The sequence below is a fragment of the Populus euphratica genome, unplaced genomic scaffold, assembly GCF_000495115.2.
Source record: "Populus euphratica unplaced genomic scaffold, PopEup_1.0 scaffold1.1, whole genome shotgun sequence".
Taxonomy (NCBI): Eukaryota; Viridiplantae; Streptophyta; class Magnoliopsida; order Malpighiales; family Salicaceae; genus Populus; species Populus euphratica.
The window spans coordinates 1,843,596-1,867,758 of record NW_011499845.1 but is presented as its reverse complement, the minus strand read 5'-3'; the positions used below and the strand labels follow the sequence as shown (position 1 = coordinate 1,867,758).

The 24,163-nt window shown below is 32.7% G+C and overlaps 3 protein-coding genes across 3 annotated transcripts; 1 reads left to right on the top strand and 2 right to left on the bottom strand.

Annotated features, from left to right (window-relative positions):
- Positions 1 to 446: 446 nt before the first annotated feature.
- On the top strand, positions 447 to 3,124 carry FAD8 (fatty acid desaturase 8). Its single transcript, XM_011049764.1, has 8 exons — positions 447 to 1,123; positions 1,309 to 1,398; positions 1,529 to 1,595; positions 1,693 to 1,785; positions 1,894 to 2,079; positions 2,192 to 2,272; positions 2,432 to 2,569; positions 2,668 to 3,124. The coding sequence occupies exons 1-8, from the start codon at positions 609 to 611 to the stop codon at positions 2,851 to 2,853; spliced, it is 1,356 nt and encodes a 451-aa protein (XP_011048066.1). The 5' UTR covers positions 447 to 608; the 3' UTR covers positions 2,854 to 3,124.
- A 1,387-nt stretch (positions 3,125 to 4,511) lies between these two features.
- Positions 4,512 to 6,841, bottom strand: LOC105142124 (N-(5'-phosphoribosyl)anthranilate isomerase 1, chloroplastic). The gene is made up of 5 exons (XM_011049658.1): positions 6,624 to 6,841; positions 6,190 to 6,252; positions 5,602 to 5,966; positions 5,361 to 5,524; positions 4,512 to 4,984 (listed from the first exon to the last, which is right to left on the bottom strand). Exons 1-5 carry the CDS (start codon positions 6,631 to 6,633, stop codon positions 4,759 to 4,761), a joined length of 828 nt encoding a protein of 275 aa, XP_011047960.1. The 5' UTR covers positions 6,634 to 6,841; the 3' UTR covers positions 4,512 to 4,758.
- A 5,433-nt stretch (positions 6,842 to 12,274) lies between these two features.
- LOC105142048 (zinc finger CCCH domain-containing protein 29-like) lies at positions 12,275 to 15,482 on the bottom strand. The gene is made up of 2 exons (XM_011049533.1): positions 15,246 to 15,482; positions 12,275 to 14,714 (listed from the first exon to the last, which is right to left on the bottom strand). The coding sequence occupies exon 2, from the start codon at positions 14,703 to 14,705 to the stop codon at positions 12,666 to 12,668; it is 2,040 nt and encodes a 679-aa protein (XP_011047835.1). The 5' UTR covers positions 14,706 to 14,714; positions 15,246 to 15,482; the 3' UTR covers positions 12,275 to 12,665.
- Positions 15,483 to 24,163: the final 8,681 nt, after the last annotated feature.

Below are 24,163 nucleotides of genomic sequence, written 5' to 3'. Positions count from 1 at the left end.
ATGTAATAATATTTAATTTTAAAATATTTTTTATTTAAAAATACATTAAAATTATATTTTTAACATATATATATATATATATATATATTTTTAATATTAACACATCAAAATAATTTTAAAATATAAAAAAAAGTTATAGAAATGTGGTAATAATTATTTTTCATAGCGTTTTTTATTTGAAAATATATTAAAATAATATTTTTTTAAAATATTATTAATATTAATACATCAAAATAATCTGAAAATATAAAAAATTAATTTTTAAAAAAAATACAAAAACATACCGCCCTGGAGCTTTTGCGAGAGAAGCACAGGACAGCAACACGATTACATTCTCACAAGTATATATATACATATATACATGTACACACTAAAAACAGAGAGAGGACAAGCAACAAGAAGCACAAGTTGAGAATTTTATTTTATTTTATTTTTTGAGAATTTTATTGCTGGCAGTGGAGGAGAGAAGCCCTTGTGTTATCCCTTCATCTACTTTGCAAATTTTGTATCTTTTCTTCACTTTTTATATAGGCTTCAATTCTTCTATTTTCTTACGTGCACTGAGATAGCAAGAACTGAATACGCTTGCATTTTCTGCTTCTTGGTCAATGGCTAGCTGGGTTTTATCAGAATGTGGCCTAAGACCCCTTCCTAGAATCTATCCTCAAAGCAGAACCGGCTTAACATCAAAACTTACAAACCTTTTAAAGCTTAGACAGCCACGAGACTCCAAAAGTTGCGATCTTGGTTCTCCTTTCAAGGTCTCAAGTTGTTCTAGACAAATAAACTGGGCGTTAAATGTTGCTGTTCCGGTTAGTGTTCCAGTATGTGAAGAGGAAGACAAAGAAAGAGAAAACGTTAATGGTGTTAATGAACAGGAAGGTGGATTTTTTGACCCTGGTGCACCACCACCTTTCAAATTATCTGATATAAGAGCTGCTATACCTAAGCATTGTTGGGTTAAAGATCCATGGAGATCTATGAGCTATGTTGTGAGAGATGTTGTTGTGGTTTTTGGATTGGCTGCTATTGCTGCTTACTTCAACAATTGGGTTGTTTGGCCTCTTTACTGGTTTGCTCAGGGGACCATGTTCTGGGCCCTCTTTGTTCTTGGCCATGATTGGTAAATTCATATGTTTTTTCGTTTATTGAGCTTGAAATTTTATTGCATTCTGTAGGAAATGTTATGGCCATTTTATTTTATTTTTCTAACACTGGATTTGCAGCTTTCCTTTTGTTCAAGTGCTGCATTTGAGGTGCCTATTTATTTGTTTCTAACATTGATTGCGTTTCTCTATAATTTTGCAGTGGTCATGGGAGCTTCTCAAATAATCCAAAGCTTAATAGTGTAGCGGGTCATCTCCTTCATTCTTCAATCCTTGTTCCTTATCATGGATGGTATGTTGCTGCGATAACTGCTAAATTTCAGTATTTCGGTGTCCTGTTTAGTTTTTAGCAATTTAGTATTTACCTATGCAATACAATCTGATATACTCATGTATACTTGCAATTTTGATAATTATTTCAGGAGAATTAGCCACAGAACCCACCATCAAAACCATGGACATGTTGAGAATGATGAATCTTGGCATCCAGTGAGTTTTTGTGAATATTGACCTCTTAGTTTCAAGTAATATTGTTTCAATTCTTTCAAACTCGGAACTTATTGATTTATACTATTTGTTATTGTAGTTGCCTGAGAAAATTTACAGGAGTTTGGATAATGTCACAAGAAAATTGAGATTCACTTTGCCTTTCCCTATGCTTGCCTACCCTGTCTATCTGGTAAGCCTTTTGCGTCTTGGTTAGCCAAATCCAGTAATTAACTTCAGGAGATATTTTTTTTAATAGATTGATGACTGTTATGTGATGCGGATTTCAATGACCATACAGTGGAGTAGAAGTCCAGGAAAGAAGGGCTCTCATTTCCATCCAGACAGTGATTTGTTTGTCCCAAATGAGAGGAAAGATGTTATTACCTCAACCGCCTGTTGGACTGCAATGGCAGCATTGCTTGTTTGTTTATCCTTTGTAATGGGTCCTCTCCAAGTGCTTAAACTCTATGGCATTCCCTACTGGGTAGGTTTAGCTCTTGGGTTTTACGTATCCCGTTGCCATTTGTTAGAATTGCTACAAGTCAATTGTTCTTTAGTGTTTATGTTCATACTTTTGGATTTGCCTCTAAATGCAGATTTTTGTTATGTGGTTGGACCTGGTCACTTACTTGCATCACCATGGTCATGATGAGAAACTTCCTTGGTATCGTGGAAAGGTAGGAAGACGAATCTTCTTAGCCTTTGGTCTTACATTTCTTATCAACATCTGGTCATTTTTCTTCTCCTATCAAATTGTGCATTTTTCCACGAGACATACAAGTTCAGTGGGGTTAAATTATCTGAGCTAACATATAATACTTTCTGGCTGTCAATAGGAATGGAGCTATCTGAGGGGAGGCCTTACAACACTAGACCGTGACTATGGATGGATCAACAACATCCACCATGATATTGGGACCCATGTGATTCACCACCTCTTCCCTCAAATCCCACACTACCACTTAGTCGAAGCAGTAAGTGGCGTTATGGTTTGCACCTTAATTGTTGTTGTGTTTCTTTAGTGGTCCACTTTCTTCTGCTTGTAATGATTGTTCATTTTGATCTTTTACAGACAGAAGCAGCTAAGCCTGTACTCGGGAAGTATTACCGCGAACCAAGGAAATCTGAACCTCTTCCATTTTACTTGTTGGGAACACTTGTAAGAAGCATGAAACAAGATCACTATGTTAGCAATACTGGAGATGTTTTGTATTATCAAACAGACCCCGAGCTCTGTGGACCAGAGAAAACAGAGTGAAGAAACCAAAGCTTCTGGGCATCGCAAGGGAAGCCTACCAAGCCAGGATTCTATAATATCAAGTCATTTAACTTCTGACAATTAGGCAGCATTGTCCTCAGCCATTGGGACATCCATTCATTCTGCCACGCTTCTTCTTTTTTTCTTTTCTTCTCTTTCTTATTTGATAAGAGGTGTCGCCGATGGTAAATCTCAGCCACTGCAACATGGACGCAAGAAGTTTACTATATTTGTGACGTCATTGTAATAGAAAATCGACATCTTTGGCTTCTCTCTTCTCTTATTTTTTATGTTGATCGGTCTATGCGGTTGTGTATGTAGTATGCGGGCTTTGTTTTTATATATATTATCAATTTATAATAAAATCTTATAAAAATAAAGGAAAAACACACAAAAATATAAAATAATAAACATACATTCAATATATATATATATAAAGTAAAAATTTGTTTGTTGAATAGATAAAAATATCATTAAATAAAGTCGCATGAAAACATAAAACAACAAATTTATTTTCAACAAATCAATATGTATATTAATTGTCGGAAAATTATGTGTGTGTTTTTGAATGTATGTGAACTACAATATTTATGATCATTGTCAAAAAATCTTATTAAAATGGATGAAAAACACAGATAATAAATTAAATTCAAGAGATCTAAAAAACTAATCATAATAATTACCAAAAGATTGTGTTTTTTATGATAAATATAATAAATATCACCAAATTTTCAGAAAATATTATTACTTCAAATATCATGACATTTAGAAAAAAAAATTTGTTATATTTGAAAAAAAAAGTACGATTTTCTAAAATAATATATTTTTTTTTTGTTATATTTGAAAAAAAAAAGTACGATTTTCTAAAATAATAAAAATAAAAAATAAAAAAGGGAATCACCCTTGCAACAGGGAAGCATTAGCTATTAAATAAAGAAAAGAAAAGAAGAAAGGCAAAACTAAAGCTCGTAATGACAATGATGAAGAGAGAGAGGGGGTGGAACTTATCAAGTGGAAATCAAAGTTTTGTGGTATTGAGATCGATGACTTCGTGACAAAAACTACAACGAAACTTTTGGAGGAAACGCCTGATGTGCGGAATGCGGGGGGGGATTTGAGGTTGAGAATTTGGTTAAGTTCGGTCGAGAATTTGTAAGGAGTTCAGTGCTCGGATTAATTATCTAGTTCATTTGCTTTTTAAAAAAAAAAAAAGAAGAAGAAAATTTCTTTTTTTCTTCGTCTTTCTTAGATTTAGTTCGAGTTGTTAATGGGCATAGATAGAGGACCCTGGATGATCAATAAATGAAAATATAGGGTCTTGTGTGATCAATATTGAGGTTTTGACTAATTTTCAAAACTAGAGGGTTATGCCATCATGGACTGACTACCACCTCAGGAAAGGAATTTCTGATATTGAGATGGACCAAAAAAAAAGAACTACATTGTTAAAGGAATGACAACCATTCTTGCCATCATTAATGTTTTGGGAGTGATTTTTAACTTGGTTTTTATTAAAATTTAATTTTTTAATGATTTTAAATTATTTTGATGTGTTGTATTAATGTTAAAAATATATTTTTTAAAAAAAAATATATACTATTTTTATATTTTTTCAAACAAAAAATATTTTAAAAAAAAATAATTGGTGTCATTGTTTATTACGTTTGAGACATCATTAGCGCCTTTTTAGATATTCATTCTGAAATGTTTGAATAATACATTAAAATACACTTCGAGGAGCTGCCTCGTAGTTTAAAAGCTTGGATTTCCATCTCAGACCCGACCCGGGCTACATCCATATTCAACTAGATAACTCCATAGAATGAGATGATAGTAATACCGGCATATTGGAGATCAGGTTCCAAGTGACGCGGTCAGGAGTGGTTTCTTTTTCCTTGTGGTCAATCAATAGCGTACAGAATGTACGGCATTCATAAAGGACGCTATTCGTGATTGATCCTTATTAATGCCATCCGAGCCGCAAATACCACTACTGACATCAACACCGTGAGGTTTGAGGAGAGAGAGAGCTTCACTAACGTTTTCAGGCTTAATCCCTCCAGCCAAGAGCCATCCATTCTTGCTTTTGATTGGTGGTAATTCAAACCCCGTCCAGTTAAATCCTTTGCCACTACAAACAGGATCGCAAGTTTATTCAAGGAAGAAATCTTAAACAAGATTGGCAATGCCAAAGAAAACGATAGTGGAAGTGTGAGTTACATATATGCAGGATCTATAAATAAAAAAATTTAGGCAAATTGAGAGGTCTAGATGCAAATTGAGGTTTTATTGATCATCCTGCACACAATCTACTAGGTTTTGCTCACGGTGGACCGTGAAAAACTATTCAGTTCCTAAGCGTGGAGTTCATTGAATATAATGCATCAAATCGATTAGTACCTGAATTCTATATTTTTAAACCTCAATATTGATGGGCAACGGAATATACAAACTGACAAAATGGAGATGATGGATGTGCTATACATGAAGGTAAATCATTTTCTTACCTGCCACCTGTTGTGCTATCCACGAGAATCCAATCAACCAAGGAACATTCTTCATCTGAAATTTGATTTAGAAGGTTTCCATTCTCATTTGCATGGAGAACATACACGATTCGATTTTTTCCCATTAAATACCGAAAAGCTGCCCGAGAACCTTTCCCGTGAAGCTGAATAATAGAATATCAGAGTCAGAAACAAAAATGATATACTACATGTGAAGTAGTCAAGAGTCCAAAACATATACCTGCACGAATTCAAGGTCTGCTGCATCCGCGGCTCTCAATATTGTGTCTGCATCATCATCCACAAACACCCCTACCGGTGCTGCTTCATATTCTCTTGCAACTTTCGAAATTTCCTTTGCAACTGAAAGTGAAATGGAACGTTTTGAGTTGGGCGAAAGAATCATCCCAATAAAATTAGCACCAACTTCAGCTGCCATCAAAGCATCTCGAACTGAGGTAATCCCGCACATTTTAACTAAAGGACACTTCTTTTCATGTTCTTCATGAGTAAAGGCGGCTTTCTTTGGTGGGGTGGAAATGCAATTAACCTTACTCCTTGAATGGGATGTAATTATCGAGAAGTTCAGTTCACTCCCAACCAGATCTGCAAATACTCAGCATTCTCGACTCTTTAAATATACAATATCAAAATCTCATCTAGACATTCAAAAAGAACATGCATAAGAGGTATTTATCTTGCATATATAATGCACCGGAGACATGGATTGGGGTTTAATCTGTTGTCTGTTGTGGTAAATGGGGTTCTAATGGGAACGGGCGGAAACAAAGGAATGCTATATTCTAAAATAACAGAGGACAGAAACTACCATGAACATGGCTTCTTTGCAAGTTGACAAATTTTAGCTGCAAGTGACCTCCGGTAGTCAACCCTGTCAATAAAGACCAAAGATCATTGAAAAACCGGAAGAGTAATCTTTATTCCAAAAAAAAAAATGCAGTTACAATGCTCAGTTCATTAAAAACCAAATGAATGTTGTGCTTTAAACTAGTATGATGGATGGATAGTTCAGACTTGCATCATCTTGAAGCACAAGGCACGGTGAAATTTTAAATTATGCCTCCAGCCTAACTTCCTTTCCATTTATCAACGAAGGTTAACAACCTAGTTGATGTCATGATATAGAAAAAGAATCTTTCACTTCGTAATGAAACATATCATCTCTCTGAGGAGATTCAGCGAACGGTTAATGTGCATTATAAGTTAATCAAATGAAAACCAAAAAGTTCGAGAGACAGAGACCTGCGAGCATGTTTTTGTCAACAATTTCGATTTGTGTTGCGGCGGTGCTAAAAGGTTTTCTGTAATGGAGAGAAAAATCCAAGGCCAGGACGAACAGGTTTTTCCGAAGTCAATTGTATTAGGAGCGTGTGTTTGTGCCTTTGGGTTCGGTGAGCTTGAAAGAGGCCCCCGCTTGAATTTTGGAAACATTTTGAATCTTTGATGGATTAGAAAAGCGAGTTGAACGGCTCTCTTTTTTTCATGATATTATTGTGTTTTTTTATTTAATTTAATGAATACAAGTTTTTCAAATGAAATTATTTTTTTAATTAAAAAAACAATTTATGATTATTAAAATAATTTAAAGAATATTAAAATAATGTATTTATATTTTATATGCGAATGCCAAATATATATATAAAAAAAATCATTTGTAATTGTATAGTTTATATTACCATCTTTACATACTTACCAGTTAATTGATTTTTCTTTTCTTTTAATTTTGAAAAGATACACATATATAATATTGTTTTTCAATGTTTGAGTGTAAAAATTAAGATAGTTTGTAATCTATTTTTTTATTAGATTATCACAATTTTTTCCTATGTAAAATAGTTTATAATAATAATTGTAATCTATTTTTTACTTTAGATTACTATTATTATAAATCATGATTATATTCGGAATTCAGACTTTCTGTTCTTTGTTTTCTCACTTTATCACGAATGACATGTTTCTTTTTTCTTTTTCTTTTTCTTTTTCTTTTTTCTTGATAGTTGCCCCACGATTCTCCAATCCAGTGATGTGGCAATTACCTTGAGTGCACTGAAGAGAGAGAGGCACCAATCTTCTTTTTGGCAATCTTGATTGCGAATAGCATAAAGCTTCCATTTCAGATCAATGGATTAGAGATTAGAGATTAGAGAACCCTTTCCTTTTACGTAAACAATAAATATTACGTGGTTTGATTCTTAACTGCAACACCTGTTCTTTGGGGGGAAATGTGGGCCAGCGACGGCCCGAGCACGTGTACCTTCTTTGTTTATTTTTTGGTTTATTAAAATGGCGGACTCAAACCCGTGATCTTCATCCCTGCACGTGTGTCTCAGCCACTTGAGGCACCACAAGTATTTGATATGAAATAATAAAAAATATACATTAACAAACCCCTAAAACACGAGGAATATTCACTTTTTATTATTCACCCTTATATTATAATGACCATTTTGTTCAATCCATAGAAATATACAAGTACTTGAACTAGGGTTATTTTGATGTTTTTATCGTATAGTGATAGTTGCTAATTTGTCTTTTGCTATTTGAACTATGGAGGAAATACATTGAATTTATTGGATGTAAAGGGTATTTGGATATTTTAGCTTTAGTTTTTTTTTTAATTATAAATTTAGTTGAGGATAATAATATAACTTGTCATTAAATTAATAATGTTATATTTGAAAAGTTATGTGTGTGTTGTATGCGCTAGTATGTTAGAATCACTACATATTTTGAGTGCAACATGCAACGATCAAAATAAGTTTTCTTCATCCTAATTTATTCATTATTAACTCCTATTTTATTACAGATGGTGTATGTTCTTTAAACATGATTAGTGTGTCATTGGTTAATTTTATTTCGCCTATCATGGTAAAAACATCATGTTCCTTATTGTTGCAATTACTTCAAATTCATATATTTTAATTTTGATTACTGTTTTTTATCATCCTAATTTATTCATCATTAACTCCTATTTTATTACAGATGGTGTATGTTCTTTAAACATGATTAGTGTGTCATTTTTTTCATTTCTCTCGCCTATCATGGTAAAAACATCATGTTCCTTATTGTTGCAATTACTTCAAATTCATATATTTTAATTTTGATTACTGTTTTTTATTCATTTTATCTAGAAGTTTTGTTTATTTTTAATTTAACTCTTGGTATTTAATTTATGTGTGTGTGTATGTGTGTGTGATGTTTCAATTTGGTTCTTATATTTCTTATCTCTTATCTTTTTTCCTTGTCTTTTTTAAAATATTTTATGGTTTTTATTTTTTTTTTCAAATCAAGTTTGTGATTTTTTTTAGATGATAAAAATAATTTCAGAGTGGTCCTTTTTTGTTTGATTTTTTTATTGTTTTCATTTATTTTTTTGTCGAGATTCTTATAATTTTCAATTCTATCATTGTTTTTTTCTATAATAGCAACAACAATAATAATTATAATAGTTGTCATGGTATCATTAATAATAATGACGGTGCTTGACAAACAACAATAATTATAATGGAAGTTATTATTATAATGATAATAATAATGATGATGGTGGTGATAGTAATGATAACAACGATGATGTTGATATTATTGATGATAATAATAGTAATAACAATAATAATAATAACAAAAATAATAATAAAAATAATAATATCACTGATAATGACAATAATTAAATTAACAATAACAATAATAATAATGATGGTAATAATATAATTAATGATAGCAGCAATGCTACTAATAATATAATAAAAAAACCAATAAAAAAATTAAACTTTTAAATTTTTCTAGTTTGGGTGTTTTGAGTTTAATAACTGGAGTTAAAAATTTTAAAAATTAATATATATTTTTTAAAAGTATTTATAATTATTTTTATTTGTAATCAGGTTATTTCAGACACAAAATCCAAACTATGATTTTAATTAAATATTTTTTGTTAACTTAGTTTTAATTAGTGTTTTTATTGATATAAAGGGGTTTTTATTTATGTTTTATTTATTTTTAATGAACATTAATTTTTTTTAAAATATTTAATTATATTTTTTTTATTGAAACTCGTATCAAATTTATCAATGACTGAATTTATGATAACTTGATTCGAGAAGGCAACTTTCAATCACAAAACTAGTAAAAAAATTAAATAAGTTGAAAAAAAAAAAATACTCCATCACAAAACATGAATCTCTTTTTTTAAAAAAAAATAATAAATATTTACCACGGGATATAATGTAAAAATTTGTTCTGAATATTTGCACGTGCAGGGCACATGCAAGGCATGACAAGAAAAACTGACATGAAAAGTGACTCCATGCCTTATCCAACACCTCCAAGACTATTTTTTATAGACAGAACACCTTTGCCGGAGAAGAAATTTTTTTTAAAAAAAAAATTATAAAAAAATAATTAATTTTTTTTTAAAATTCAAACTCTTTAATTTTCACTTGAAAAGTTTGAAATTTAAAAAATTTTAACTCAAAATAAAAAAACCAAGTTAAACCAAAATCGATTTTAATTTTTTTTTTAAATTAATTTAGTTATTTTTTTATAAAACTCAAATTAAATTAAAAATAATCACATTTATCTAAAGCTATAAGATTTTATGCATGGATAATCGGATGATCATCTAGAATTAAATGCTTGAAAGAACAAATTGAGAGGTGCAGGACTAAAAAGGGATTCAGACCCAAATCGGACGTGATTTACACAATAAAAAACTTGTTTAATTCTTAAAATTTTCCTCGCCTCGATTCGGGAAAAAAAAAATGTAAGATTTTATCCTGTTATCCGTCTGCTGACTAACGGTTCCTTTTAAGGAAAAATTCCACCTGGCACCGGACCAACGGTTCCTTTTAAGGAAAAATTCCACCTGGCACCGGACCAACGGTTCCTTTTAAAGAAAAATTCCACCTGGCACCGGACCTCTTTAAGAAAGGGAAACAGCCATGCAGATTTTCTCTACATAACTTGGCAGGCTGGCAATAGATTCACGCCCAACTTATTAGCCCATGGAAGGCCGATGGATGCAAGGGGCTAGTGGGCCCTGGACCTCAAGTGTGGGCCTTTGTAGTGGTGGGCCCTCTCGATAAACAATATCCATTAGTGGAAGCATCAATGACGTCGGTGGTCGGTCCACTTATTATCACGCAAACGGAGGACGGTGGGAAGCAACTTCAATTTCAGGATCATCTTTAAATAATGCTTGGCTGAGAATTAAGTTCGTGGGCGGCTCTGGGTACACAACCCATGCACAGATTTTTTCATTGCTGGGAGAACCGAGAAAGACAGCGGTGAAAGACGTGGGACTCACACGTCATCTCATAGCTTGAATCGAGATTTGAAGCCAGACTTTCATGTACATCCCAGCTCAGAAGGATAAATTTAGTCAGCGCATTTAAGTTTAAAAATCAAAACCAATCACCCCCTCATCTGTATAATTGATGTCCAAATCAAGCTGTTGAGAGGTTCAACTCTCTTAGTAATTAATTATGAGGATTAATAGAGTTTTTTAATGTTAAAATGGAAATAGAGTGCTGGCCAGTACCAGCTACAGATTAAGTGACACTATCCTACGCCTTGATGATGATATATAAAAAATAAATATAATTTGTTAGATTGATATGGTGGACGGTGGTAATATATAAATATATAAGCAAATGACTTCCTAAATAACTTTATTACGTTTCGTCCCAGAATAGTTGATATGTCTTGCTATAATTTAAAGAATAAAATAAACTTGGATAGATTTTATCTCATTTAAAATTTTAACCTGTTTCGTAAATTTCATTTAAATTCTATTCAGAATGTTTCATTTTGTTCTAATCAAATAACTTTTTTTGTTTTTTTAAATATCATCTATTTTTATAATATTAATTATAACCCTCAATCCAATAATTATATTAGCCTAATATTTTACAAGTCTCCTGATATATTGTTATATTTCAAGTTAAAATTTTAGGGTAATTAAAATTTAAAAAAGTCTTGTGAAATTATCAATAGTATTTTCATAATTTTATTTTAAAAGTTTATTTTTTGTGTTTTTATTTTAGTTTATTTTTTTAATTTTATCATATAACAACATGTTTATTAATAATTAAATTTCATAATTTATTTTGATTTGTTTTATTAAATATTATTATAATCATAATCTAGGTATAGATTTATAACGTATATTATCATTAACTGGAATGGAATTTAAAACCTTTGTCAATACTATCTCATGCCATTTATTTTTTTATTGTAACTTCTATTATTATTATTTTGAATAGTTTAAAGAAATTATCTTGTCTTATGAAGGTAACGAGGTTTAACTTGCTTGTTTTAGCTCGTTACCTTATCACAAGAAATTTGTTTAATCTATGAGCTCGCCATGTATTTCTTTCTCGAGCGAAAATGGGGTATCAACACAAGGATAGCTTGAATAAACCAATTATTTAAGAGAATCATATGCTGTCAATCACAAGGAGGTTTCATCGCTTGAATCGAAATTCGACCAAGTCTCCACCTCCTTGCTACGCGGGAGTCCTGGCAATCTTGGCATTCAGAACAAGTAATCAGACACTACAGATTGGCCTGCAATACATTGTTCAGAGCACCTCAGGAGTCGGGAGAGGAATCTAATAACACCCAAGTCATCTTTTTAATGCAAAACTTGCTTGAAATACATGGAAGGGCTACATATTTGGAAGATTACAAGGATCGTGGAGCAATGGTGCACTGCAATAACAAAGACATTTATTCAAGTTGCTCGCAAGACTAGCATCAGCAATTACCCGAGTAAAAAAAACCAATGGGAAAAATCTCCCATCCAAAAATCAAAAACAAGAAAGAAGGAAACAGATGCAATGTCATCATCGTCCACGCGATTGGAAATGGAAATAAGTATCACTATACCACAGCAATACTTGAGAACAATCATGATTTTTTATTGAATAGATTTTTATTATTCAATAAAGTTTATAATGAAGTCATTCATGAAGGAAAATTGACTAACATTTTTCCTTCTGAGATCAAGTGCTTTGAGATAATAATAGGCCACTCTCTTCATAGTACTGAAATATAAATTACATCCTCCCAGATTGGGAGAAAAAGAAATAATGAGAATATCAAATAATTAAAAAAATTTCTCCTTGTTCCACCTGGTATTTATCCTAATTCTGACTTAGTCGGTCAATGATGAGCATACTTGCAGCTCTTAATTTTTGCTTTCGATTTGCAGCTTGCTTTAGCATCAACTTTGCTTCTCCTAGACTTAAATACACTTGTGTCAGGATAATAAGCTAAGAACATTGAGGTCTATGCCACCATCTGCTCCTGTTCCATGTAAATCTGCTCCATCCATGGTGGCAGCGATTCACGAACTCCTTTACCAATAGTGTATTGCTTCTCAGCACCAAAAAATGTGCTTCCAGCAGGGGGGGCATCTTTAACCAACGAATTAACCCAAGAAACATCTGGCTCACCAACATGTGAAGCTGTCCCGTTAGCAGCTGTTGTCGCAGCAGGATTATTGTTGCTCCGAAATCCAAAGGAAGCAGACTTCTTGAGCTTGTTCAGTTCATCTCCTTGAATGCCCCAATCCAGTTTCCCATTAGGGGAGCTCCAGTCAGGAAGGTTGGAGGGCATCATGGATACAGAGTTAGCAGCTGCAGTGAAGCCAAGACGGTTGGGTACTGCACCACGGTCAATAAAACTCTGGCTCCTCTTTGCAAATGCAGAGGACCTTGAATTCATTACAGCAGCTGCCACTGCGGCAGATGTATCAAACCCATATGAAATAGGGTTCCTAGCTGAAGAAGATGAGAGACTGGCGGCTGGGTAGCTTGAACGAAGTTGGTTCATGTTCTGGCGGATCTTCATCCCATTAGGAGACTGTAACTGGGTTTGTGCGCTAGCATTTAATGAAACTCCCTGCAGCGGAGACATTAGAGAAGAATCGAGAGATCCAAAAACATCATCAAGGTTGTTGGGTTTCAAATCCGCAATCCTATTGCTCCAGTGAGATGGTGAGGAAAGACAAGACATCTCATCCCTTAGTTGCTGTTGCTGTTGCTGGAGTTGGCTTGAGTAACTTTCCAGCCCAAGCAATTCCATCTCCAAATTCAAATCTCGAGCACAGAAAGCAGTCTTTAGCCTACTTCCTGGGAGCTGCAAAGCTGGTGGGGTTAGGCTAACTTTGTTCTGCCACAAGCCTCCGCTCTTGGGAGATGAAGAGGCTACAGCCAAGGGAGACATTGGTGGAGTTGATGTAGCAGGCAACGGCAAAGATGATGATCCAAGGGCCAACGGACTCAGTGTTGTCATGTCCACTGCACTAGAAGTCGACCTCGGTGAAGGCATCGCTGAACCTGTAGAAGCATACACAGGGCGCAGTTCCTCAGGTTTGTGTGCAAAGAAACATACTTTTCGTGCGCAACCAGTTTCATCCTTGCAAAGCCGGGTTCGATACTGGGCAGGATGAAGCCATGACTCAAAAACACCATGTGCATATTCACAAGAATCACCCTTCTGGCATGTTCCCTTACGAAATTCAGGGCAAGGGACACAGCTGTAAGGGTACTTCTTTGGGTCTCTCCTCCTGGCATTCTCTCCTGGATGGACAAACGGGCACTCAGTCCAATCATGAGAGTATGCCCTGGAGCAAGGCTTGACCTTGAAGGAGTACATTCTAAACTCATCGGTGCCATATATTCCATTGTTTATGTCAGGCAATGTCACATCAAGAGGATACTCTTTCTTTTCAGCTCCTTCTTTTGCCAACTGAGGCATTATGATCAGTTTCTCTTCTTCATCTTCACTTAAGTTTTGGCCCTTTAGCAACAACTCAATGAACTTCTTCCGTGAATTGCACATACACTTCGATGAAGTGGAAAATAGATCACCAGGTTTATTTCCGTTGGCATCAGCACTGTTAGGATCGGCAGACGCGTCAAGCAAGAGCTTGACAATCCCCACTGCTGAAGCAGCACAGCCAGCAACAGCGCAGTGAAGGGCAGTGACCTTATCCGAGCCACACACCCTATTGACGTTGACTTTGCCAGTTTCAATAATATACTTCAAAACATGAATGCTTCCAAACATGGCAGCAATAATAAGGGGTGTCCTCTCTTCGAAACCCATCTTTTTCGACCCAATTCTTTTACCATACCAATAGGTTGCCCCATCTATATCCAAACCCTTCTGTTCAACCTCAATTTTGAATCCGGCAAGATCATCAGAAGCAGACAATTCGAGCAAAACTGAGCATTTATACAAGAGATTGTCTTTCTGGCTGTAAGATTTGTCTTCCATGATCGGATTTGAAGAGAAAGAATCACCCTTTGAACCTTTGCACATACCAAAGTCCTGCATCGTTAAAACAACCATGTTAAATATACCATAATCAAGAATTTAGACTATTGATTAATCAGACCAAGAAATAACGAAGTACAAAAAAAAAAAGCCTAAAAATACTTAGTCTTGGAAAACTATTTGCTAGTTCAGATCAGAGGAGCAAGACTAATTATTGATGACAAAGTAGACAACAATTAAACAGTTTCAAACTTTTCTGCTCAGCTTCTAATGCTTTTATCCGCGAATTTCCTCTCCAAACAAACCAAAAGAAAAACACAGGCAGAACAAAATCCACCAAAGAACAAAAAAATGACTTACTCTTCTAAGATCACTGTCACTTGCAACAATACAAAAACATGGAAAGAAAATCATTAAAGAACAGGTCAGATTAAGCAACGTCGGAAACAAAATTTCAAACTTCAACGAAACCCAGGAAACAAAAACACCCTACAGTTCTTCAAGAACCAACATAGCTGGATCATCATAAAAAATGAAACTAGAAAGTTATTTTTTTTCTGTCTTTAAGAATAACAAGAAACATACCTATGAGCGGGTAGTACTTGTAGTGGAAAGAGTAAGAGAGCTAATGAGTCTTGTTAGTTTCTATCGTTTGTTGAAGAGATGAGTGTAGAGATGAGTTCTGTTTAGCTCAAATGAGGAGGAGGTGAGCTGCTAAAAAAAGACCCAGTTGTGGGTTCTATATATGTGGGTTTTCTTCAGGAGGAAGGAGAGAGGAAAGTCGGACTTTTCTTCCGCTCACCTTCTCTCTCTCTCTCTCTCTCTCTCGAATAAAATATTATTTAATCTAAAAAAGAGATTGAGCATGGGGTTGAGTTACTAAAATACTCTTATTCGAACTTGATAATTACAAAAAATCAAAATGAGAAGACAAGAACACCCCTTGATCAAGGCAAAGCCCAATCTTTTTTAAGGGTATTGTGGTAATTTTGAGGCTAAACTAAAACAAAAACAAAAAAGTTAAAAGTACCCTTGTCCATCAGTAACTTTATTGTGCAAATAACAATATAAAAACTATAATACCCTCGTTTCTAAGAGCAATTGTGTTATGATAACAGGGGCAAAATCATCATTTTATTATTTCAAAGGACCGTAATAGATGCACAGTAAAACCAGTAGCCCTATAGTTTCTTTTAATGTTTTTTTTTTCTTTTTTCAATTTTCGCGGTCTAAGTTTTCCCGTAATGGAGCAGCAGCATTTGGAACAAGCTGGTGTTGGTAGTTGATACTGAAAAAACACATTATTACTTATTATATTTTAAAATTATTTTTAAAAAATTAATTTTTTAAAAATAATTATGTCAAGCGATGCTAGGCTTGGTAAGTTAGATTACCCTCATGCATGTCTGTATATTTATTTACCCCCATGTATTAGAAAAAAATTGACATGTTTTTAGTATTAGCAAACATCATATTATCTATTCATCCTCGTAATCTAGTCTTTGCGGTAACTAAAAAAACAAGGTCGTTTTTTTACCACAAAACTCGTTTCTAATCCATTGCAAGCTTATGAATTTTATTGAATAAAACAAAATGTAAGACACATGAAAAATCTTATAAAAAATCAATATGAAGAGAATAAATTTAATCAATATAAAAAAATCAATTAATATATTATTTTTAAAAAGTTAATTTTTAAAAAATAATTATGTCAAATGATGTTAGGCTGGTAAATTAGATTACCCTCATGCAGGCCTATATATTTATTTACCTGCCCCATGTATTAGAAAAAAAAATTGACATGTTTTTAGTACTAGCAAACATCATATTATTTATTCATCCTCGTAGTCTAGTCTTTGCGGTAACTAAAAAAACAAGGTCGTTTTTTTACCACAAAACTCGTTTCTAATCCATTGTAGGCCTAAAATACTCATAAAGTATTCTAAAAACCTTGTTAAACTAGTCAATAGGCACACAAAAAAAAAATGTAAAAAACAACTCTAAAACCTAAATCCATCTAAAAAAAACTTTTCAGGCTCATATATGATTTCTAAGTTTTTTCAATGTAAGAAAAAAAATTAATCTTAACTCCCTTCATCGTGTGTAACAATTTGAACCAAAAAATGATATAAATTCTTTATTAATGCATAAAGTATTCTAAAAACCTTGTTAAACTAGTCAATGCACACAAAAAAAAAATGTAAAAAACAACTCTAAAACCTAAATCCATCTAAAAAAAACTTTCCAGGCTCATATATGATTTCTAGGTTTTTTCAATGTAAAAAAAAAAATTAATCTTAACTTCCTTCATCGTGTGTAACAATTTGAATCAAAAAATGATATAAATTCTTTATTAATGAACATTTTTCTCTCTAAAATAAAATTCAATGACCTTGTCCAGCTAAAAAATAATTGAAAAGTAAGTAAATAAAGTTTAGTATTAAAATTAAATTTTATAAAATTCAAAAGTTTGTTTATGTAATTGCTATAAAAGATGGGGGATTCAGATGAATTATTGATATAAATTTTCAATATGTCATCTATGCTACCCGTTTATTTCACTCCAGCCCCTTTTTCTAGTTCAATCCTCCTCTTTAAAGGGAAAAAAAAAAAAGTAATTAAGCTCTAATTTAACCTTAATGGTGTAAAATAAAAGTTTGATGTTCAAATTAAAAATTCTTAATAATTACAATATTGTATTCTACGGTAAAATATAAGATAATGAACAATATTTTTTGTAATAAGTAAAACAACATATATTTTAACTTTATGCATAATAATAATAATAATGTGTTTGCTTTTTAGTTTAACTTTTTTTTTAGCCTAATGAATATTAAATTAATAATGTGCTTGCTTTTTAGTTTAACTGTTTTTTTAGCCTAATGAATATTAAATTAATGCTTTTAGATAACATAAAAGCAATTTTCATTTTTTAATTGAGAATTTCATATATCATCATATCTGAGTAGCGTCAAACAAAAGAAGAGAAAGAAGATTTATTAGGATTACACGCAGAAAAACCATCAATAAGACTTCAATGAAGTCAATAAAAAATCAAACATAATTTTTTTTAACATCTCTATATTATCCGAAAATAAGATTTAAAATTCCCACTGCATGTAAAGTAGAGATTTTTTCAATCATCCGTACAGGGACTAGGAGTCTCTTCGCTGACTATTGTCATATTAATTTCAACATGAAGATATAGCAAAACATGAAGATATAGCAAACCTCACGCAACATAATTGCAAATTTCATGCTCAAATTAATATTACTTGTATAAATATTAAAAAAATGATTTAATATGGAGGGTAATTTAATTTGTCAGATTTTAAATTTATTTTTTAATAATTATGAGTTCAAGTCTTTTTAAAATTGCTGAAAATTTATATAATGGTTAGTTTTAAGATATATATATATATATAATTAAGATAAATATATATTATTAGTTTGGATATCCATATTATTAATAATAATAATAATAAAGAAAAAGAGAATGTGATTGTATCTGCATGCCACCTCGGCAGGCTGGCAGAGGAAGGGGAAAAGAGAGACGAGGCGAGTGCGTTGAAGCAAACAATATTGGATGCGAGTGGGGTTGAGTGATGGAGCCGGGAATCAAAAAAAGTGGACCAAGGGTGACCGGTTGAAGGAAGATTCCAACTTTGGCTAGGGGCGGTCTAGTCCACTACGCATCACGCGTTTCCCTTCCACTTAGGTGGGTGACAGGATATACCTGACTCAGCCTTCCACTACGCCCATGCCTCGTGTCTCCCTCTCTCTCTCTTGTTTACAATAATAATACTAAAAAGCCATAGCACTACTCGTCTCTCCCTCTCCATTTTTAATTTCATAGTATTGATTTTGTTGTTTTAGCACATAAGAAACGGTGATGATGCTGGTTGCCCAATCCAAACGGGCTTGATTTCCAAAGTGTTCTTCTTGTACATTCGTCAATAACTTGTGCTAATAACAACAAACATTATGTTGTGATATAACCCAAGCTCCAGCTCTAAAGGTCGAATCAGTGGGTTATTATTTTTTTAATTTATGTGGGAATGTTTGATCAACTTATGCATGACTCAATTAATTTATATAAATTTTAAAATCGGTAATTAAGTAAGTTTTTAGTAATCATCAATATTAATAATCTCAGTTCTCAAACATAAAGTTACAAAAGTTACAATGAAAACAAACCCTTTAATTTTAAATTTTTATTATAATACCACCTGTTAAATGGTTGAGTCAATAAGTTACTATTATTTACAGCAGAATTGGGTTCGGCCTAACAGAAATTTTTTAGCAGCTCCATTCGTATGAGGTGCAAAAAACAATCAATTTCGCCTTAATTATTATGGTAGCTGACTAGTCTGCCCTTAAATTAAAATTAAAGCATCCAACTTCATCTTAATTATTATGGTAGCTGACTAGCCTGCCCTTAAATTAAAATTAAAGCATCTGACCATCCCGTGTGATATTTGTACCTGGATTCGTATTTGACCATTTTGTATGCAATATGGCTATAACAAGCTTAGTAAGTTACAGAAAACACAAGGCCTGTCTATTTGACGTTGAAGATATCTTTTGAGGGGTTGATATATGCCTTGTTCTCGGGGGCATGATGTGGTAGAATGACACGTATTTGGACTTGCTAACTAGGGCGTTTTTGTATTTCTTGAACTTTTTTTTTTTTTTGTTATGATCATGTTGATACAATAGCAATTTACTACTTTTATAAATATTAATATTATTTTTTAAAAACAAGCGACTAACGTTTTGCTAACTTAGGCAGCCAAATAGTGGTTTCTAGAGTAACATTCAAATTGTTTTGACGACCTTTTCAGTTTTATTTATTTATTTATTTATGTGGGGTGTCCGGACCAGCTTACGTGCACCACGATTAATCCTTACGGTCCACTAAATACCCTGCAAACCCAGTAGGCATGTAAGGCACCGCGGGGGTGACAGGCGTGCACGCCAGGACTCGAACACAGGTGCAGCGGAAGGAGACAAGCCCCTTCCACCGCTAGGCCAAGCACTAGAATGCAACCTTTTCAGTTTTTGATGGCGCTTGTTAGTAACATACATCCAATCTTGTATTAGTGACCTTTTTTTTTTATTATTCTTTTCTTTTTCATCCTCGATTTCCATGTTTAGCCATCTGTTTTTTTCATAACAACCCTTTATTTTGTTTTCCTTTTAGCTTCAATTTATATTTTTTTATTACTATATATTTTGTTAAAATAATATATATATATTTTCTTAATTTTATTTCCTTTTGTTTCTTTTATATATAAGATATGTTCTTTATTATTTTTATTGTGCTTTATTTTATTTATTATATTTTTTTAAAAAATATTTTTCTTAGGATTCCATTCTTTATCATTTTCTTATAAAATTTTATCATTATTATTTTCATTATTATGTTTTTATAATTTTATCATTTAATATTAAATCTTTTTATAGTTTTATCATTTAATATTAAATTGATTGAAAATTAAGTTTTTTAAATGATCGTGAGTTTAAAATTTTATATATTATGAATTTAAGAGATTAATCTAAATTTAGAAGATTTATTTAAATTTGATTGATTTTTTTTCAAATTAATATTATTTTTTAATATTTATTTAAATAATTTTTTTCAAATTCTAGCATCACTGGAATGTGTTTTTTTTCATAAAAAAAAAACCCAGCTCGTGGAATAGCATTGACCAAGTATGGTTTAAATCAGAACTAACGCTTAAATTATGACGAGGAAAAAAAATGTAAGATCGTATCATGCTCGTTTCTTTTGATTTTTTTTAATTCGATGAAAAAAAAAGTCCAAAGGCCAGAGACCCATGGAGAAACAATACGATCCAGGCCCTTTTAAGAATTAATTTATATTGGATTTCAATTTGCAAGTTGGGCTATTTTTACTCGAAAATCAATAACTCGGCATCTTTGCAACTTGGGATGCTCCTGAGGGGTGGAGCGGCACTAGCCAGGACAAAAAACACGAGCTGCGAAGGGCAACGGTGCTACAAGTTCCATCCCCTTTGACAGGTTTATTATTCATTTATTTTTATAAATAAAGTCACTGCATTTTACTTAACGACTCTCCCTGAGTGAATTAAATCATGAATCAATCCAAGAAATTACTCGAGTTTACTTTAGTAAAAGTCAAAACTAGTTCTAAATTTTAAACTAAAACTCGGTCTAGACAATGCTACTAGGTCAAGGTTTACCGGGTTAGGTTAAATTTAAAAATCATACCAAGCATCCACATTAGCAATATATTTTGTTTATATTGTATTGTGTTATAAGATTAATTAAATGTATTAAACTATGTTTTATTTATGATGTCGAATTTGCTGTGTTGTTTAAATTAAAATTAAAATTAAAATTAAACACATAAATTAAATAAAATATTTTGTACAAGAAATTGAACGTGTATGCATTAAGATAAATTATTCTATCCTTAAGTCTAAAATTAAAACATTACCTTATGTTTTTTCATCAAGTTCCTAAACCAGATGATTTCAAGCAGAAAAAAGGTTTTGTGCGTGACCAAGCAGATGCTAAGCTCTATAGACCAAGATCCATGGAATTGGTGGTTATGATCTTTCTTCTTGCTGGCAGTCAGATGGGATAAATATTGCTTAGCTGTAATGTTCTGTGTCTGGATCCGCGTCTTAAAACATGCATGTCAAAGGAAAGGGGAGATGCTCCAGTTTTGTTTCACGGTGTGCCCGACTAAATCTCTCTCTCACACACACAAATCTCTAGTAATTCTGATATAATCAAATCAGTTAAACTTTACCTCTCAACTAAATTATATTTATTCCATAAAGCTTGACTGAGGTTTTTCTATTAAAAAAAACAGTTTAATTTAGATCTTTTCTGCATATATCTCACTTAATTTTACAAGTTATGAAATTAACAATTATATAAATTTTTAATAATCTTGAAATTTATAAAATTTAAACTGAGAAATTTTAAAAAATAAATCTAAAAACTAATAAATTAATTTATACCTTTTTGATTAATCTAATTTAACTTTGATCAAGATGTTGGTGTGTTCGTTAAAAATGGGACATGGCAATCTAGGCTTGGGCTAATCTCTTAATTCGTTAATTTTGTTTTTATACCGGTGAGCAGTGGTAGGCTGCTGCTAAAAACGAGGCCCATTTCCCTTTGAAATCATCAACCATCATAATTTTCTCGGTCCTCGTTAAAAGTTTTAACGGTAAACTATTGATAGTTAACAAAGAAAAGAAATAGAAAAAATATATTATATTTGAATAAAAAATGATAAAAATATTTCAAAAACTTTAATATGTTACAGTTATAAATTGAACATCTTCTCGGAAAACAAGAAATTTCTTAAATTTAGGGGGTATTTAATTTTTTTTTTTTTACAATCTTGTACATCAGAATCCTCCACAGAACCAAACAGCAGCACCGCAAAACCCTTTTTATATATATATATATATATATATAATCTGGAATATCTGCACCAGCTTATACGTAAAATCTAATTTCTTGACCCGTCCTTTGCACGCGTACAAGAACTTTTTTTATCCAGGTATTCTTGCCAGCCTTTCTCCACCACCAAAAGTTTTCTAGCTCTGTCACTTGAGCATCCACCATTTCCCTCTTGGTGTGCTTTATATTTAACAAAACCCACTTATAGCGTGACCCCATCAGTTATATTTTTAGGACAGTCCGTCGTCTTTTTCATTTTTCTCAGGCCTACCCTTCACTGCTTTTGAATCTTAACACGAAAAGTTTCTAAAAAATATTGAATTCCAAGACCACCGAATCCCTGTTTTATTTTCTCCTTCAAGCTGCCACGGGTGCTAACACAAATACTGTTTCTTGGTTGGTGATCATGGAGGGCGAGAGTAGAATCGAAATCCGGGTGTGATCCATCCCTCTCTCCGTGGATTATCGGAAAATCACCAGTTTAAGGAAACATTCATGTGATCTGAAAAGCTCACTCCCACCGCTCTAATTGAATAATTAAAGAACATAAAACAATATTTCTAGTGTTTAAAAGTAAACTTTGAAAATATATGCTAGTACCTATAGTACGATGGATGGTTCTTGATTTTATTTGATTCGTCATGCGAAAGCAACTTGCCTAGTCCTCCTGCGTTTTTGGGGGTTGCGGGGGAACTCTTGCTTCATGTTAAGAACAAGTGAGCAGATGATGAGAACACGACCTGGAGACCTGACCTATGTTAAGTACGCACGGCTGCACTGCTAGTTCCATGTCCCTATCATGGAAGCCTGCGAGAACTGCAAAATATTCTGGCAGACACTATATGTCCTTAGTCAATCAGATTAAAAGGAACAGAGAAAGGAAACTACTGGCATATGTTTATCTGGATATATGAAACAACTGCTGCTGAAATCGACGAGTATCTACCTTGAATTTTATCTTGGATTCTTGAATGACAGATTATATATATTACCTACAGGCTACAAGGTTCTTAATTTATAATACCACTTAATGCTTGTAGAATTGTGATTTATATGATTTAGCAATAACGATACTCGATCGATCGTCGATTTCATCCCTCGTGCATGAGCAAGAACACTATTGAATTATAAAATCATCGGCACAACTATCTTAAATAATTCGATCAAATGCTAATTAAAAGTAAGGTACAAATTACCTTTAAGTGTTTTATTAAACGAAGCAGATAGTGTGTGCGTGTCAAAACCAGCAAGCCATGCAAAAGGAACAATAATAATCATAATAATAATGTATTAAAAATTTTAAATTTTATACAAATATATCTATATAATACAACTACATATCTTGAGTTGATTAGATTCAAGCAGGTTTTGGATTGCATATTCTATTTATTATTTATTGGATAAAATAACTATATAAAAACATATAGAAAGCAATGCAGAGAGACCATGGAGTTTAATTTGCTTTCATTTATGGTTGTAATCAACAAGTGAGGGTTGTTGGAAATGAAATGGATTGCATTGAGGAGGAATAAAATTATTGGCAATTAACCCCGAGTGAGTTGCTATTGCCTCATCAAGCACATTCTTCCAGTCACGTGCACTGTTTATACAGCTGGCGTTCCGAAGACCGCACACTGAAGTTACAACTTATCAAATGAAAGCTGAAACATGTCCTATTTTTAGATGATGGCCCTGGAAATTATAAATTAAAGCACATGACTTGCGTTGGAAATTTATGATTTTATAACGAAGGGTATTTTGGGGGGGAAAGGTACAATCTTCTTTTTAATCAGGAAAAGAAAATAAATATTCGTATAGCTTTTCCTACGAAAAAGTAAGATTTTTTTTTGTTTTGGAGGTGACATAAAGATGGTTTGCTGGGTGTGAACTGTCTGATTAAAGAGGTTGGTGGCTTGATAAGTCGACGTCTCATTTCAGCAAGCACGTGCTCTATATAAGTATAATGGCTTTTTGCACGTAGAGGATAAGTACGAGTCCACCACGGATTCACAGAATAGTTATTAAACCGGGTTGAC

What these genes read in the sequence shown, in the direction of transcription:
- FAD8 (XM_011049764.1), top strand. Translation starts at nt 609, where the DNA reads ATGGCTAGCTGGGTTTTATCAGAATGTGGCCTAAGACCCCTTCCTAGA. An exon ending in TCTATGGCATTCCCTACTGG is followed by an intron (nt 2,080 to 2,191) that starts GTAGGTTTAGCT and finishes CTCTAAATGCAG; the next exon opens with ATTTTTGTTATGTGGTTGGA. An exon ending in TTCCTTGGTATCGTGGAAAG is followed by an intron (nt 2,273 to 2,431) that starts GTAGGAAGACGA and finishes GGCTGTCAATAG; the next exon opens with GAATGGAGCTATCTGAGGGG.
- LOC105142124 (XM_011049658.1), bottom strand. An exon ending in CAGACCTTGAATTCGTGCAG is followed by an intron (nt 5,525 to 5,601) that starts GTATATGTTTTG and finishes TCTATTATTCAG; the next exon opens with CTTCACGGGAAAGGTTCTCG. An exon ending in GATAGCACAACAGGTGGCAG is followed by an intron (nt 4,985 to 5,360) that starts GTAAGAAAATGA and finishes TCCTGTTTGTAG; the next exon opens with TGGCAAAGGATTTAACTGGA.
- LOC105142048 (XM_011049533.1), bottom strand. Translation starts at nt 14,705, where the DNA reads ATGTGCAAAGGTTCAAAGGGTGATTCTTTCTCTTCAAATCCGATCATG.